The sequence below is a fragment of the Cygnus atratus genome, chromosome 7 (assembly GCF_013377495.2).
Source record: "Cygnus atratus isolate AKBS03 ecotype Queensland, Australia chromosome 7, CAtr_DNAZoo_HiC_assembly, whole genome shotgun sequence".
NCBI lineage: Eukaryota > Metazoa > Chordata > Aves > Anseriformes > Anatidae > Cygnus > Cygnus atratus.
This window is the reverse complement of record NC_066368.1, coordinates 18,021,474-18,039,658: the sequence shown is the minus strand read 5'-3', so window position 1 is coordinate 18,039,658 and position 18,185 is coordinate 18,021,474. Positions and strand designations below refer to the sequence as shown.

The 18,185-nt window shown below is 40.2% G+C and overlaps 2 protein-coding genes across 6 annotated transcripts in view; one reads left to right on the top strand and one right to left on the bottom strand.

The window, feature by feature from the left end:
• The window catches only part of PANK1 (pantothenate kinase 1), a 43,899-nt gene extending 35,189 nt beyond the window's left edge, over positions 1 to 8,710 (bottom strand). For 2 of the 5 annotated variants that reach the window (XR_004781934.2, XM_035567700.2), the window contains exons 1-5: positions 8,561 to 8,710; positions 8,371 to 8,475; positions 7,866 to 7,986; positions 2,167 to 2,321; positions 1,387 to 1,488 (exon numbers count right to left, since the gene is read on the bottom strand). The gene's annotated coding sequence lies outside the window, so the exon portion shown is untranslated. Of the gene's footprint in view, positions 1 to 1,386; positions 1,489 to 2,166; positions 2,322 to 7,865; positions 7,987 to 8,274; positions 8,476 to 8,560 lie in introns of all 5 variants that reach the window. The other 3 variants (XM_035567783.2, XM_035567958.2, XM_035567860.2) reach the window with 3 other exon arrangements.
• A 123-nt stretch (positions 8,711 to 8,833) lies between these two features.
• KIF20B (kinesin family member 20B) overlaps positions 8,834 to 18,185 on the top strand; it is a 39,362-nt gene continuing 30,010 nt past the window's right edge. The window contains exons 1-8 of the mRNA XM_035567414.2: positions 8,834 to 8,973; positions 10,845 to 11,001; positions 11,500 to 11,586; positions 11,697 to 11,813; positions 12,016 to 12,154; positions 13,645 to 13,829; positions 16,142 to 16,190; positions 16,864 to 17,052. Of these exons, the coding sequence (XP_035423307.1) occupies positions 8,885 to 8,973; positions 10,845 to 11,001; positions 11,500 to 11,586; positions 11,697 to 11,813; positions 12,016 to 12,154; positions 13,645 to 13,829; positions 16,142 to 16,190; positions 16,864 to 17,052 (1,012 nt within the window). The 5' untranslated portion in view covers positions 8,834 to 8,884. The remainder of the gene's footprint in view (positions 8,974 to 10,844; positions 11,002 to 11,499; positions 11,587 to 11,696; positions 11,814 to 12,015; positions 12,155 to 13,644; positions 13,830 to 16,141; positions 16,191 to 16,863; positions 17,053 to 18,185) is intronic.

The following is an 18,185-nucleotide window of genomic DNA, read 5'->3' as shown; positions in this document are numbered from 1 at the left end:
CCACTTATTTATCTTTGCATGTACATCCACCTAAGTTATGGCTGTTACCACTGTGATCAAAGTTCTAGGCACAGAGGTTACTGACCTCAAAACACACTGTTTGAAGTCCTTGTTTGACATAATTTGTGTTATTCTCTACGTCAATAGTTATTCGATCTGTTGTCTACTCCATTTACAACTGAACAAAAGCAAAGGAATAGAAACTACTAGTCGAGGCACTGCTCTTAAGACATTTTCCTGTCGCAGTACTGCCTAATAAGAGGCCAGTGTTCCCAAATCTGCGGTCTGTGTTCTCTTCCCATCATAAGCATGCATCAGCATTAGCTGTGGTGTCGTCAAATCAGACTGGCATTATGATACCACCTTATAAGCTGTAGCCAAAGGGGAAAAACAAACACAAAAGAAGGGGCAGGGGGAGGAGGAATGGAGAGGGAGTTGTGACCAGCAGCCTTTCACAGCTGCTTTTTAAGGAAGCGTTTGTTGGGGAACTTCTGTGAAGTTGCGTACTCCTTGTCTTTCATTTATGCTTTAGTAATTCCCCCTCGCGCTCTCTTCCTCTTCTTTGATGCAGAGAAGACATGTAGGCAGCACTCTCTGGAAACATCCAGAACAGTACCTACAGCATGGGGGCTCAAGCAAAGTGGATCTGGGCTGAAGAACTCAGGCCATACTTTGGAAGAGGCGTAGCAGTGCCAAGCTGTGCTGTCATCTCCACCCAGGTAGTGACCTCACCATTTTGGTCGGTATCACTGTGCGTTCAGAATCGTGAAATTACCAGAATACCGCTATAAATTCTATTACTATCTGCAGGCTAAACTAACTGATAATAAGCAAGCTTATTAAAATTTAAAAAATGCTTTCCTAAGAGTAGATCCTAGCTAATATTCCAAATGATGATGGCCTAACAGGAACGCATGCAGTCAGTAATAGCCAGTATGTTTAGCCTTACAGAAGTCTACAATATGGAAAGCACTATTATTCCAAATTACCAAATAGTATGCTCAGGAAAAAAGACCATGGAGTTATTTGCTCAGACATAAAGCTTATCATTATTGAGGTTAGGACTCCATTCCATTCTCTCCTAAATTGTTTTAGAATAAGCTATACCAAAACCAACCATATCAAGTACAACTCCCACAAGGCATTTAGGTTCTTACTGATACAACACTGCGTGTCTCCATAAGGGGAGTTTTACTAAGGTACTGTATTGACCCCAAGCAAAGATGGGATGGATCCTCCCATTTTCCCCATATCAATGTTCTCCATTATATTCATCAAACAATTTGTTAAGAACTTTGGTGTGAGAAGTTTATTTATAGGAACGTTCCTGTGATAAGGCTTTAATAAACCACTGTTTACAGTTCCCAGATGCAAAGAAATACCTACCACGTTAGGTTTTTCTTGTCCAAGTCCACTGCTGAGATTCTTAGTGGCCATGTTAAAGGCTGCTTTAGACACCCCGTTGCTAGCTATACCATCCACCTAAAACTGAAAACAAAACCTCAGATAAGCAATTTTGGCATGTGCAGCACATTCTCAAGCAGCACTATGACATAATTTGCAGGGTACAGCTATATTTGTTATATCTGAAATCAAGCTTCATGTTTATTTGCAACAGCACTAGCCATCTGATTAAAACAATAATAATACTACAGCATCTATTTCTGAGTCATTTGTCTTGGGTAATTTATTTACTCAGAGCATTAGTCACACAGTTAGAAATGAGTCATTCTCTAACTTTATATTAATATTACCCTTAGCATCACAGGATTCCTCCTTACCCATACATTGTTGCATGCTTTGGTTCTTTTCACAATGCCAGAATGCTGGTTTATATAGAATATTTAGGTTAACTGTTGGAACAAGTATCTTCACTTTATGTAATGCCATTCACCCAGAAAGATCTTATGATGCTTTATAAATGTGTGTATTTTCAAACGTGCATGAAGAAGTGAGTTTTTTTGCATTCTTCGTTGCACCCATATATATGGTAAGATATTCTCATGGTAGCATGAGAACACATGGCAACTTTATACAAAAGCACCTGATTGGAACTGCAGGCAGATCCTTTAGTCTCTTGAAACAGCACAGGGGAAACTGAGAAACTGTTTCACTGACAATGGAATCTGGCTATTTTCATCTCTGTTTTTGCAAAGTTGGGTTTACCTTCTGAGAGTCAGATCAGCCAGAGCTTGGTAAAACTCATCACTTTGGTGGAAACCTTTCCGTTTCCTCAGATTAGCTGCGTGCAAACTCTGAGGAAGGAAGCCTGGCCTGTTTCAAAACTTCATTTATCCTTGGCTGGAGCATGTTGTGACAACCTGAGGCAGAACAACATCAAATGAAGAACTCTACGTTGAACTACACTTGGAAATTCTCTACCTGCACAAGTCCAGATATGCCCAAAGGCGAGTATATCAGGCTGCACTCCAGCCAGCATATTTGACTTCTGGTTGAAGAACTGCCAAAGATGCAACTTAACAAGCAACGTAGCCAATCTCTGAGGGCCTAACAGAAGAGAAGCAGCCCTGCCCTCCTGTCCCACCAGCGTTTCTGCCTGCTCTTCTGCTGCCCCAGCACTAGTTTGACCATGCAGACCTGCTCATCAGTCTGGCTGCAAATAATGGTGTAAGAATGTGTTTAAACAATTAACTGTTCATTAACCTTCCTTTTGAGAAGCAACTGAGACTCCATGCCTATTTATCACCTTTAACCTGCCGGTCCACCTTCAGGAAAGACGGCTGTGTTTCTCTTCAGCACTGCATGGCACAAACCCAGGCCCTTCCTCTCAGGAGTACAACTCCACGCAGGACAGATGTTTGACACGTATTAAAAACCCCTGCCTTTTCTCTTTCCTACACGATAGGCACTGTGCATCCTGATATACTACTAAAATACAAGCTTTACAAGAGTAAAAGAAAAAAAAAGAAAAGGATGACCTCACAGAGAAACAGGAAATGCCCTGGGTCATTTTCTATTATCAAAGAGCCATTACTTTCAAGTACGTTAGAGATAAGCCACTGGTTAAGAAATTTGTTTTCTAAATGTGCCTTCCTTGCTTTTTATCATGTTGTAGGACAACTGTGTCACCTAATAGTACATGTTTAACGTTTATATCTAAACTAAGAGGCTAGTAAAGAAAGCAAGGTTCCTCCTGGGCAATTCAGGTTGTGGTCACGTTGTTTAGCTGTACCAGGCAGCATAACACTTCCAGCACTTCCAGAACAAGAATTTAACCTATGCCTGAAACAATTCTGAGCACTTTTCTCCACTCTTTCCAGGAAGCCCAAATCCAACATCTGAAGGTCAGTGGGCTGACTATCCCCCTCCATCCACATCTTCACATGGGTTCAAGGAGAAGCCCAGAGTGCCCAAAGCCACGATGACATTCAGAGGAACAGTACGTAACGCCAGAGAACAGCACTAGCTTCTGAGGTCAAGACAGACAGTGGTGCTGCCAAGAATAAACGCAGCTATGTCCTGGGTATAAGAGCCAGAACGATGAGTAATACTACACTGAAATACTGTAGTGGCTGCACTGTAACATATCCTGCTCCATGGATTTAGCCCATCTTACATAAGCAGTAATCTTCTGGCCCCTGAATCTCATCTTTTTGAGACGCCTTATATTTTTGAGACACTGCAGCATCCAGTCTTGCAGCTTGTGCATGAAACTAATACACATGTATGTATCTTAAGAAATATCTTGGCTTTCAGCCAGTTTCACTACTTCTGCATTGCACTATTCTGGGTTTGTATTGACCTCACGCTCCAACGTACTTCTTACCAAGTTTCTAGTAAAACGACAGAACTAAGGTTGAGAATGTAATCATCAGCAGAATGACTTCTTTAGGTAAAATTTTCTGGGGCTGTTCTGAGGGCTCTGGAATCATTAGACCACTACAAATAGCCTAACATGTATGTAACACTGCAAAAGAAGCAGCAGTATTCTCAAAAAAGTCATCCTAAGGATTAAAGCTTGAGTTTCTTGCAATATGAATAATTTCCGTAAGAAGCCTCGAACTGAAATAAAACTTCTGAAACCCCTATTAGAAAAACAAACAAACAAACAAAAAAACACACACACACAAACATATATCTCATTTTAGGAAAGTCAGTCCTCAGATTTTAACATTAAATTATGGTTACCTATATTGATATTTAAACAGCTCTATGGATGACTGAAAAAGAATCAGCAACACATCAAGAGAAGTAAAATTTTACTAATTACATCTGGAATTCATCCCCTGTCCTTCACCTGGAGGCTACAAGCCAACACGCAATCTGCAAAGAAAATAATTAATATCTTGTATAGCAAAATGCAGCAACAGGCCTAGTCCCAGACCCGGAGCTAGAAAGATACTATGCAAATATTTGCAGAACTTAAGCCCAGGTTTAGAAAAAAAAGAAAAAAAAGTATTTCAGGGAACCAAATAAAATAAAATAAAATAAATAAAATAAAATAAAAAAACACACTTCAAATACACGTTCATAAAAACTAAGCGGCACATACAGAAAACATTTTATGAAGCAGCCAGCATGCCTAGACTGTGTCTGTCCTTCTGCATCAACAATATTATCCAACAATTTTTAAACAAGAAAGAAGGCAATAACCTTGTCCAGTGGCAGTTAAAGGTATAAGAGCCTATCTGTGCGAAGACAGAGAAGTTGGTGTGAGTTTTGCCACTGAGCAGATGATTCAATTTATTATTCCTGCTGCAAAACCATTAAAACTATTTTTAGTGGTATCCCCTGAGACATCAGCATAATGTCGATTAGGAGGGAAGAATATTATATGTCTAGTCAATACTATCAATATTCCTGCTTGTGGATTCTCTGCCTACATCCCCAATTACGTGATTACCAGTAACTCAAAAGTACCCAGCTTACATGATGCAGTGCAATCTTAACACAAAACGAGACAGCGTACTGGAACTGGCTGGGTTGGAGTTAATGCTCCAGGACACATCACAAATGCCCCTGAAGTTATACTTATCAACCACTTCTATGGAAAAGCCATCTATGCAGATTTGCTCTTAATAACAATAAGCACTTCATTTAAGAGCAGTCCTTTTTTCTTGTATAACTACACTTTTACAAAATACTTTGACTGTGTATTTTAAACAATTGTTTTAATATTCACAACAGACACGGTAAACACCTGATAACCAACTACACCATTTGCTACATGACTATGAATAAGTCAGACAAAACAACTGATACATTAATGGGACAATTACTTGTGTCGATGTGAAAACATATTTTCCCATTTTCTCCAACAAAGGCCACTTTTGCTATTATACTAACTAATATGGTATTGTTTTGTTTGGCCTGATCAGCTGACTGATGTCCAAATGCTTCAGCTCCTTTCAGCACTAAAGCAACAAATCCTTAGCCACCGTAGTGGTCTTGAGGTATTTGTTGCCAGTTACAGAAAGACCCTAGAAAAGGCAGAACAACAATAAAAGCCAGCATAGAGCAAGGCTCTTTCTTACATGTGCTCATTAAAGGGCTGTTCAAATTAAAGTACTCTAAGAACCCTCATACAATTGGTAACCATTTCAAAATGCTAGACCAGACCTTCAACACATTGATTGATTTTTTTTCTGTAGCACAATAATATAAATAATTTTGAAATGTTTTCAGTTACAAGACTAAATGGTTGATTACAGCTTAAATGATCTCTTTAGTTCAACAGAGTATTGTGAAACAAAGAAGGACAGAAGGAGTAACGAGAGGGTAGAGGGAGAAGCAGGAAGAATTACTGAGAGCTTCTTTGTCTCAACTGCACTCTTAAAAAACACTTCAGTTTAAAAAGATTAACTAAGTCTTGAGTTACACAACTGAACAAAATAATCTCAGCAGATACACTCCAAATCTTCTCCTACGTAAGGCAATACATTGCCGCTCAACAAGTAATGCTATCTTTATCATACACGAGTTTTTAAATAGAACTTCAAAGACTTAAAACCAGCGTACTGATCACATGCAGCACACAAAACACAGGCATGGGACCAGGTGGCCAGGCTGCAGCTGAGCGCAGCGTGCACACCATGTGGCATCCAGACAAGCCATCTTAACTCCGCTGTGCCCCCAGCCGCGGGCCAATTGGGCTGGGGCCAGTTCACCCCCAGGGCAGCGTGCTGCGCCACCGGGCACCCCGAGGGAACAGCCACCGGAGAACTGGGTGAAAGAGAAGAGGCCCTGGCCACCCAGCCCAGCCTCGGTGCTGTCACCTGCTCTGTCTGGCAGTCCGTCGTGGCTGACTGAGGGAAGACATGCTGTGCCAGTAAGCCTGCATTGGACAGCCACCGAACGCTTGCTGGTTTTCAAGTGACCGCCTCTGTGCTCCAGGGATGAAGGGAAAGCTCGGGCAGGCGTACCCTGAAGCACTAAATTGCAGTGAAGAATCCAAGCCATTTTTCTCTTAAGTTTGTGCCCTTAAAGCTAGTCGCGAGGTTTCAGGCACCAGGAGACCACCTTCCAAGGAAAACCAAATGGAGATGTTATAAGGAATGAGCAGGAAACAAACTAAAGAAGCAAGCTGGTCATAGCAAAATGGTATGGAACAAACTGGGAATTGAAAGCCTGAGGATGTAGCTCATCGCTTAGAAGATACGGTGAAGGACAACACACCTATGGCACTGCAGAAAAATAAAAAGCAAATGAACAGCCTGCAAAGTGATGAGTTCATAAAATTAGCTGCATACACATTAGAAATGATGTCACCTGAAGGCAAATGGTTGGGGTGGGACAGTGAGGGTACTTCTATCTAGTTCAAATTAAGGGAAGTGTGAAATGCGTCCACAAATGTGCAAATGACAAGAGAAATGACAAGCACTGCCCTGAAGGATGCTGTGAAAAGGGGCTCATGCAGCACCTACCAAGAAGATAAGCATCGCACCAGTTTCTGCTAAGACACCTGCGACAAAAACCAGGAGCTTTCTGTGCTAATGAGCACCAAACTAACCCCCACAGAAGGACTTTCCCACCAACCAGACTGGAAAGCAAGTCTGTCTCTGTGAGCCAAACGCAGGGGAAGAACAGTGGACCCAGGACAGTGACGAGATACTGAAGTACTTTGTTAATTCCCTGGGGAAGGTGAGTTGACTACAAAGATACTGGAGCCAGTCCTGGTTTGGCTGCTGCTCGGATGTGCTGAAGGGTGCTGGGCCAAGTCCCAGTGGTGCTGACTGTGTCTCTAATTACTTCTGACAGCTATGTAAAAACCAACTGAGATAAGCTGTCTCACAAGGCATCTTCTCATTACTCAGATGAGTACACTACCCACAACTTTTGAACCCTGTCCCAAATACAAGGAGCATATGTTTCCAAGGATAATGGGGAGAGTTCTAAAAAGTCATTTATAAAAATCTTACCCCATTGCAGAGTGACAACTTTGCTCCACAAGTTACAGAGAATTTGAAAAGAACATAATCAAATTTCAGAAGGTAATGAGTTAATAGTTTTGGCAGCAGGTATTTGTTGTAACTGGCTGTCCTTGCACAAACCACTTAAGGAGACTATATTGGTAGAAGGCCATAAAGTTTATTTACATAGATGGAGTTTCATCATCTTTCACGCCAAAACAGGCTGGGTTGGTTATGCTGAGCTAATGTTTTCTTTATCACAGTTTGTGTGAGGTTAGGAGCACATGTTAAATTGTATTTTAGTTCGCTCTTTTAGGATGTTGATGATACTAGGTTAAGTTATGCAGCATGTGCAGTTTAATAAAAATAGCTTCAGAAATCTAGTGTTCAAACAAAACCAAAATGTTGCTTGTAGCATATCCTTTGCTCTGCTCCCCACCTTAGCAAGAAAAAAAAAGTTCTGATGGAAATAGCCCAACATTTTTCAGAACATACCTTGCAAAATATTCTGAGAAGATCTTCAGCTTTCCTTCCCAGCAAGCAGAAGAGAAAAACTTTCAGGTTTGCCCCAGAAGCAATTTTTTCCCTTTCTTTGACAGCTATTTTTAATCCCGTCCTGATATGAAGAAAGGTAGTTTGGAATTAGCTTAGTTCAGTAGTTTCAATTCACTCTTTTTTCACAACAGAAACTAGGATACTTTTAAAAAACTAGACTCAAAGAGTCTACAGGAGCTTTTTGCTTTTGTTTAGCAAACTATTTCAAATTCAAAGTTACATCATTTTGTGCTGTTAAAACAAGGCAACTCTTGCAAAATGGCCTGCATCCAAACTCAGATCAAATACACATCTTTTGCTGATGACACAGCCTCTGTTTAAAGAACGATGGGATTTAAGGCAACCTTACCCAAGCTGCTGATACAAGATCTGTGTGGATTGTTGATTTTTTTTAAAGAACTGCTTGCATTTACACGGCGTTCTTTTATTCAAATGAAAAACAAACCTCTGGGTTTGGTAGTTACTGACGACTTTCAGTTGCTTTTCCTTTTACTTCAATGCACAGCACACAGATGGTCCTCGTTAGAGTTCAGAGGACTCCTGAGTGAGCCTAAGGAGAAATTGTGGTGATTTTTGTTAGCGGGATCTGTATGTAACCACGAGAGCTGTACGTTACCAGGAGAGCTGTACGTTACCTTTACCAGAGCTGTACGTTACCAGGAGAGCTGTACGTTACCGTGCCCTGCCATTCTGGAACAGGGTGATCGGGACAGTGATTGGCATTCGCTGCTTTGACAAGAAAGCCAGAGGATTTCCCTCGTCGCTGCTTCAGGAGCTCCCTGCCGGGCCGGGGGGAGCCCAACGCCCACCCCGCGGCAGCCGGGCCGGGGCACGCCGCTGCTGGGAGCAGGCCCCGCCACCTAGCGCCCCTCCCTCCCAGGACTACATTTCCCAGCGAGCCCTGCGCCGCCGCCGCAGCAGCATCAATTCCAGCGGCCGGCCCCCTCCCGGCTCCCAGCATGCCGCGCGGCGCGGCGCGCTGCCATTGGCTGGATTTGAAAAGAGCCCGCTGCCGGCCCGCTGTGAGGCGCCCGCGGCTCCCGGGCAGGTGAGGGGCGGCGGGGCCGGGGCGGGGGGATCCCTGCGGGTCGCGACGCAGCCGGTGCCGGCCGGGGGCTCTGGCAGGGCGGCTGCCGGCCTGTGCGCACTGCGCAGCCCTCCCGGTGCGGCCCCGCGGCCGACCGGTGCTCGTTAGGCGACGCGGGGCGCAGCCGTTTGCGTGCTGTAGGCAAAGAAAGCGGCGGGTATGGGGCACACGGTTATGGGGTACGCGGGTATGGGGCACACGGGGCCGGTGGGAGTGTTGGGGTCAGGAGCAAAGGGGCTCTGAGGCAGCCCTGCTGCTCTTTGCTGCTCTAACGAGCGCTGCGTGTCCCCTACTGCCTTTAGGGAGACGGCACCCGTGCGTTGCTCTGGTGTAGGCATGGGGATGGGGGGTTAGAAGGCTGCTGAATCACTCTGTCCAAAACAGTAGGAAGCCAGGCAATAAATAGTTGTCTAGTTGCCAGGACACTTGCTGCCGTGGCGTGTGAGTAACAGTCCAACGAGCTATTTTAACGTGCAATAGAAGCTGCGAAATCACAACTGTCTCTTATCACAGGAACAAGTGACAGGAGAATGAAGTGCAGGCAAAATATATTCATTTTCTAAGTAAAACACACTTCTTAGAGGTTATTCTGGAGTTTTACTTTTCTGTTATCTGTAACACTGTATCGGTTTTGCTTTCATTTCCTATAGGTGTTTCACTGCCCAGATTGAGATGCACAAAAATAATTAAATCATGGATTAAAAAAAAAATGAATTCCTGATTAAATGACTAAAAAGCAATACTTTAGCTGGTACTCTGGCATGATGTACATGGATGATGAATTTTACTGTCCTCTTAATAGCTAAAACTATCTGTTAGACGTTGGAATGTCTCTGAATTCTGTCTTACGTTAAGCTACGTTGGGTTATCTTTATAATTCCAACTATTTACTAGGTCCTGTGGAGATAACCATTGAGCTTGGATTAATCTTGCAATGAGCTCTTATTCTAACTAGGCACTAAGTACAAATATGACGAAGCAAATATGGAACAATGTGGCTCTTTTTATTAAATAGCGTATGTAACCATTTCCTCAGTAGACACCATGGTTTTGGCAAGGTTATGGTATACAGAAAAGGCTTTTTCCTGGTAAACAGTTGTGTTGTGGTTTAGCACAGCACCTTGCAGCTGTGTGTTCACCCCTTCCACAATGAGATGGGAGAGAATAGGAAAAATGTAAAACTCATGGGTTGAGATAAAGGAAAGGGAAATAATAAAATCAAAACAAGATGCACGATGCAATTGTTTACCACCTGTTGAGTGATGTCCAGGAATGGGATGGGCAGCAGCTTCCCCCACCCCAGCCAACCTCCCCCGTCTTATTGTTCAGCCCTACAACACATGGCATGGGACATCCCTCTGGGCAGTCGGGGCCAGCTGTCCTGGTTCTGTCCCCTCCCAGCTCCTGGTGCACCCCTGGCCTCCTCACGGGCAGGGCAGCACCAGAAGCTGAAAAGTCCTTGACTTAGTGTGAGCACTGCTCTGTAACAACTAAAACATCCATGTGTTATCAACATTATTTTTCTCCTAAATCCAAAACATGATACCATGCTAGCTACTATAAAGAAAGAAAACTAACACTATCTTAGCTGGAACCAGGACAAGTTGTTTTTCACAGAAAGAACTGTGGCTGGTCTTAATGATTTCTAATGTCAACAATTCTGCCCAAGTATCGGAAGCTTGCTGTGCAAGCTATGAACACTGTGAAGAAAGCCCTCTCCTGAAAGAAGTTACGGCTATCATTTAGCCTCATGTCATCTGTCAGAGTTTAGAAACTTTACATTATGTAGAAATAAACAAAAAAACTTTAATATAAAATATATCATCTTGCAGGATGGACCCAACTTGGGATGAAGAGAAATTTTTCAGACCATCCTATGTTACTAGTGCTGAGCTGCCTCAAAGAACAGGACCAGTAAGTGTGGAAGATATTAAAGCAGATCTCTCTGACGAATTTTCGTTGGTTTCGTCAAGCTCTGACACAAGCCAGGTAAGAAAGCCTTAATGCTTGCATTATTTTGATTTTTTTAATAAACATAGTTCTTTCCTTGATAGGAACTGTAATAATTTTACAGAGGAGATGGAAAGCATCTTTACCGTGCTTTTCATTTGAAGGATATGCATAGGATAGACAAAATTGTGGTGATGCACCTAATAACATGCATCAGTTTTATATGTGGATGAGGCTAATGTCAGATCAGTGCAGCTTAATCATAGAATGTTTTTATATATTTTGATCTTGCAATGCAGTATACGTGTGTGCTGCAATACTATTTGTTTTGAAACTTTTTTTGAAAGTTATCACAGGGAACTCTTGTAGCTGCCTGAGTGCTTGTGAAAACTGATGTCGTGAGTTACTTTTGCTTCCTGTGTCATTAAATGAGTCTGAGCAAAATAGCCTAATGAAAATAGCAATGCCTTAACATGCTAGATATCAAACCAAGAATCTAGTCAAATTTCTAACTTCCTTAACTTCTTTTATTTTAAGATGAGCAGTTTGGAGTCTAAAGGACACATTCAAGTTTGCCTGCGTGTTAGGCCATTTACGTCATTGGAAAAAGAAAATGAATCACAGGTGTGACATTTTTTTAATTTAAAAAACAACAGCGATGTAATATATCTTTCCTGTAGTGTGAGCTTTTTACTCTTTTTCATGCCTGTATTGCTTTTGCTTCCTTTTAATAGGACTGTTTTTTACTTGAGGACTCAGCAAGTATTATACTGAAGCCCCCTAAAAATTCCTTGAATCGACTGAGTGAAAAAACTGCTGGGCAGCAGATACAGAAGTTCACTTTTTCACAGGTAAATGACTTGTCTTTAAAAGCTTTTAAGTTATTTATGGGGGGGAAAAAAAGTTGCTTGACTTCTATTACTTAATACCAAGCAAAATTCTTTTAATCTTCTAGTCTAAGATTATAAACATACAATACCTGGTTCTTTAAAAGTCTTTAATAGATTGATTACATAAAATAAAGATATTAACCAGTTTCTTGGTAACGTTCAGGTTTTTGGACCTGAAACAACTCAGGAAGAATTCTTTGAAGGTACCATGAAGCAACCAGTGCAAGATTTCTTAGAAGGATATAATCGTCTTATTTTTACATATGGTGTTACAAATGCTGGGAAAACCTACACATTCCTAGGTATGAGTAGTGATTTTATTTTTTTCCTTGAACTAATGAACTAACTTTCTTCATTTATTCAAGTGAGAATTCCATCTGGTAGAGTTGTTCTAACTTTTTCATTTAGTGACACTACAAAACCTGCATGTTGGCTTCCTTTGAATATTAGTAGATTACCTTCGAAAGTCTTGTTCCATAACAAATATCACTAAACTGACAGCAACTGGAGTCACTACCAGAATTTAAATATACATATAGTGATATTCCTTTGTAAGGCTGTAACAATTTTAGTCAGGTGTCTTGAATATCAACGTGGGGCTGTGGCGGGTTAAGAAAAAATACATGTTTTACACACTTCTCACATCCTGATATATGTCACTCTACAGCAGGCTAATTTCTTCTTTTGTTGTTGTTGTTACTACACGAAAGGTACATATGTATCTTAAATGCTATTCCTTATTTGAAGAAAGTATGTCTGAGCTTGTTAAATTTGTCATAGGCAGAGAATAAACATTTTGAAATGTTTGATTACTTTTAAGTATTTATACCTTGCCTCAAGTATCTGAGTTTAGCAATAACATCACAGCACGTCAGGAGGCAAGATCTTTTATTTTTGTACTGTTAAAGCTCAATATCCTTTCTGGCCAGAAGATGTCATTCTTTATTTTTCAAACAAACCTAACAAATGAGGTGACTGGATTTACAGGGAACCAAGTTCCGATTTCTCCGTTATAATATTTCCATCAGTTCTAGATGCTATATGAATTACCTGATACTCAGAAGTATTAGAAGACTATCGGTCTTCTAGTGATCAGTCACTTCAATAAAGGTGAATTTCCTATGACACAAGGTTCAGTGTCATTCTAAGTAATGTTCTGTTAGGTGAATTATAACTGAAGACTACTGCCAGTGAATGCAGTTATCATTAATTGGGGGTGATAATGCCAACTCTTTCTTGTTCTAATAGAAATAGCATTTCTTTTTGATGTGAACTGGTTTGGGGTATATTATGAGATGTGGTTATTCACTAAATCTTTTGATTCATGCATTTTCAGATTTGACACTTTCTCATGGTATTACGTTTCTAGGACCTCACCAGTCAGCCCTGTCAATTCTTACTATTATTTAAGAGTTAAGTCTTTGAAAGTTATCTCTTTATGCATTTTTATAGAGCATTCCATAACTTTTCCAGTATATGGTCTCACTTGTGTTCACAATGGACTTTCCAACCTTTTTCTCTTAAGGCTAAGCTTATACAGTTTTTGCTGTCAGTCTTTGTGTTATGCTGGATCCTGTACTGTCAAAGGGGTAGAGCATGAGCTGCTGCTTAAAGCCAATACTTTCCAAAAACACTCTGATGTAAGGACACAAAATATTACTTCAGGCTGTAACTGGCCTCCAAATTCCTCATGTATACCTTGAGATTGGAATCACTTATCTTTGTCTTCATTTATGTGTATCTTGTTCACAGTAGTAACTGGGATGATCTTTCTTTTGGATGCTGCTTACAGGAACAGAAGATGATGTTGGTGTTCTGCCGAGGACTATGGATATGTTGTTTAAAAGTATTCAAGGAAGGCTATACACAGGAATGGATCTCAAACCCCATCGGTGTAGAGATTATGTAAAGCTGACTAAAGACCAAGTGAGAGAAGAAACTGCTATTAAAAATTCAATACTTCGTCTAACAAAAGAGGTAGAGGAGCACTTCTATGATAAGTACATTCATATTAGATAGCTCAGTGTTTCTCCTGTTCGTTCTTCAATGGGAAGAGGCTTCTGTGTTTATGCATGGGTATATCTACCATTGGGCAGGCACTCAAATTAGCAGTAAAGTGAGCAATAGAGCTAATGAGCCATGGTCTCCTGTGGATTTGTTTTGTGGCTGAATGCTTGATAGGATTAAGCTCTAAGGTTTTCTTCTATAGCTTAAGCACTTAACTTTATCCTCTGGGGTCACTGTTCCTTAATAAGGACTGAATGTAAGTAGTACCCCTGTCTGTGGGGACATGAGGAAGTCTGTACCTTTAAACAGTTTACTGGCTTCCAGGATACTTGGAAGAAATTCATGCTCTTCAGGTCATTTCCATTTCAAACTCTTTCAGTTTGGCATTGTATACGTACAGGAAGCCAAAAATTCTCTTGAAACAGAAGAGACATAAAGCCAGTGGAGCTCTAAAGATTTGAAACAAAATAGGTTTCTGGTAGTCTTAGCAGATAGCTGTCGTTAACTGCTGAGCAGTCCAAAAATACACTTCAGTTGCATGAGTTATCTGGAATTCAACCTGCTTAGTCCAATTACAGTTGTGGAGGTTGTGTCTTGCATTAGCATACTTCTTTCTTGTTGTTTTTTAGTTCGGAATGGATGGAGTATTACAAAAAAAAGCAGATGCTACAAATTAATTCTTGTGCTATTTTCTTTTTCCACTGGAAAAGAATGAAGCATTTCCTTAGTGGTGTGCTCGGTGTTACTGGGGTATTCTAACTTGTGGAGTTTGTTACCTTGATTTTATCCATGAGTTAAGTGTGAATTTCTGTAGTGTGGAAGGCAGATGGCAGTACAACTTACTTTAAAGGCACAGGCATGTATTCAGTGTAGCTCCAAAAGTCTTTAAGTACTTCAGGAAAAAAACAAACTGTATTCTGGGGGGGGGGGAAAGCTGTGTAAAACTGATCTAGGTTGAGTAAGGATGTAAGAATAAAATAATGTAAACAGCTGTGTGTAGATAGCTGCAGTAACAGTAAATGAATCTGTTCACATCATGTACGCGCCTCCTCTAGTTTCTAGAACTGTGCTCACAAAGAAAATATTAAGATTATAGATTTGGTAGCGAAGCTTGCATCTACTTAAACAGAACCATATTTGGGTGGGTGTTTTGTATCTGTAAGGTTTAAACTTAGAAGTTTTGGTTACATAAACAGTTGCCTCAGGAATCACTTCATGAAATCCCAGCTTTGTAGGAAATATACACTTGAGTAAACACACGCACACATGATCTGACTTGTAATCCATGTTTCTTTTGAAGCGTACTGTTTCTGGTAGCTGAGCGTTCTCATCTTCTCTTCGGTAGATGAGAACTTACTTGCAGTTTTGTACTGAAAATAAACTAAGATTGGGAACTGAGTGTATGTGTACAGACATCATTAGTGCTAGCTGTAGGGTCGTGTTTTATCTTGAATTTTTGAAGGAGTTTGGCTTATCTTTCCAAAGGTTAGACTTTATCTCAGTTGTGCAACACTTCTACAGCATGCATTAGGAAGCAATAAGCTGCTTAAGTTCTGAAGTGAACAGGTGCTCTGCCTTTTACTTCTGAGGAGGGTTGACCTAGCACACCATAAGATATGGAAGTCCTGAATTAGCAACATAATAATAAAAAAAAAAACTCTTCAGGACTCTAGATTCAGCAGTTTAAGATTAACATGCAGATTACAACTAAGCTATTGCCAATCATGCTGTTAAATTAGCCTGTTCCTGTGTGGGCTCCCCACCCCTCTATTTTTCTGGAGTCTATTTTTTTATTCTGGATCAGAAGCCTGAAGTACTATATGCTTTAAGGCCTGATGTAAGTGAAGTGTCAGGAATGAGTATTAAGGCAACAAACCTTATGGTGGTCGGGCACTGGAACAGGTTCCCCAGGGAAGTGGTCATGGCACTGAGCTTGTCAAAGTTTGAGAAGTGTTTGGGCAATGCTCTTGGATGTAGTCTGACTTTTTTTGGTGTGGTCCTGTCTGGAGCCAGGAGCTGGACTTAATTCTTATGGGTCCCTCCCAACTCAGGATATTCTATGATTTTACAAAAAAAAAAAAAACCAAAAACCCACAACCCTTTCAGTAGGAGTATACGGGTGCGTTGAACCAGGTATAACGTATAGCCAGGGTTTTTGTGTTGGCATATTACAACTGTGCTGTATTGCTATCCAGTAGGACAATAGGGCTCTTACAAAAGTAACTGCTGTACTGAAGCTGCACTTCAATGATAAATCCTAAAGTCTCTGTTTTCTTTTGTAGGTGGACCAACAAAATAATGCTAACAGCAAAGCACCGGTTGATTCTAAGGGTATGTTTGATACTAAAGAATTACCATTCAAAAAAACTGGCAAAGATGCTTTTTAAGGTCAATAACTGACTTCTGGCCTATGTTAAATGCCAAATGGTCCTTTTATTATTATTATGACTGAATTGAATAATGAGCAAGCTATCTAGACAGAAAACACAAGGATTAAATGGTTAGAAGACTATCTGTGCATCTATCCTAAACTGATATTATATAAGGTAAAACTATAGCAAGGAAAAGTAGTGCTGCTTGTGCTATGGGTCCGTAACAGAATCCTGACAGACTTCTAGAGTATTTATTTAATTAGGGAAAAAAAAAAAAACAAAACAATTCTAGCATTTAAAAAAATACCTAAATAATAAGTTTGCCTTAAGTCAGAATGAAGTATACTAGTCGGTTTAATTCTGTATCTTCTGAAGATGCTGAAGAGATTTGAGTAATTCTAACTAAGCTCTTTGGTTAGATTTTAGAAGTGGAAATACAAGTTCTAGTTTTAGGTGTCTTTGCAAATGTGTAGGGTAAGAATATGACTTCCAGATATTTAAGGGGGGCGGAATTTCAATGGAAAGCTTGCCTTTTTTTTGAGAAGGCTGCTATAATAGGTCACTTACTCATTTTTAAATGCAACTCACTTTACTAGCTCTATGTTTACTTTGTAATATTTTCTACTTGGCAGAAGAACTCTTAAAAGGATCAGAACAGTCTAGCACAACAATGGAAAATTACTTGAAGTTCTCTGTTTGGGTTTCATTTTTTGAGATATACAATGAATGTTTTTATGACTTACTGGTTCCTGTATCGAATGACAAGAAAAGAAAAACACTCCGCCTTGCTCAAGATGTCAAGGGATGTCCTTACGTAAAAGGTGATTAGAATCCATTGTAAACTGCAAAACTTGGCATGGGAAAGTTGTTCTTCCTATAGTAATGTTTTTCTAGATTAGAAAATTCCTAAAATTCAGTGAAGCACTAGAAATGTCTAGTTGAATATGAAAGGCAAGTCTATATACGGCTCTTATCTTCAATAGTGTCTTCTCTTTTCCTGCATATAAGCCTGTGTGCATTCCACTGCCTTCATATTTCTTAGAAACGTAGAAACAAGAGAACCATTAAACAAATCTTATCCTTTTCCATTAAAAAAAAGTTCTAGAAGTTCTTACCTGTGGTTATAACTGGCTCAACAGTTGGGTTTTTTAGTATCTTCTGTGGAGAATCAGATTTTAGTGACTATATAAGAAAATTCATTCTGGCTACAGCTTTACATTTTACAGTACTTCAAACTAATAATATTACAAGTTTGATTATTGGTTTTAGGGGGTGGTATCAGAACTCATATATAACAATTTAATGTTTACGTCAGGTCCTGGAAAAAGTAGGGTTTGATACTTGTTTGAATTGTTCTAGCCTTTTTTGACAATTGAGATGCCAATTCTAGATTATTAAAAGCTTGTTTGTTGGTATTTGGCATGTTGTTTTTATCTTACGTAGGCGAGGCCATAGATTGAGAAAGCTGAATTGGACAGTAAACCTAACTCATTCATTTCTTCAAACACCAAAGAGTGTGTGAAGTAAGAAATAGTCTGCTTTGAGCTATGCTTTGGCTTAGTCTTTTTTATAAAGCTTAGTGTAAGGCTGTTATTGAGAGAACCACTTAATGACTTTATTGTTTTTTCTTGAGGAAACCACTTAAGGACTCTTGTTTTTTTTTTCTTGGTCACACAGTATATTTGTCAATACAATTTTGGTGGCCTTTCTACTGTTGATATTATAAGTTCTGTTAGGGTGACTGTAGGTATTAACTATAGCACATACCAAGGTGAAATAGTCATTACGTTGTAGCCAAAATTCTTCACTGATGCTTTTTCAGTTAAGTTGGTGGCCCTAAAAGGTATCCAGATAACCTGTTGTGGGTGTTCTTTCCCATACTCCCAGTCTGCAGGCTGAAACGAAGTGATTCAGGTAGAATTCTGCCTTAATGTAGACATAGGACTTCTGTAAT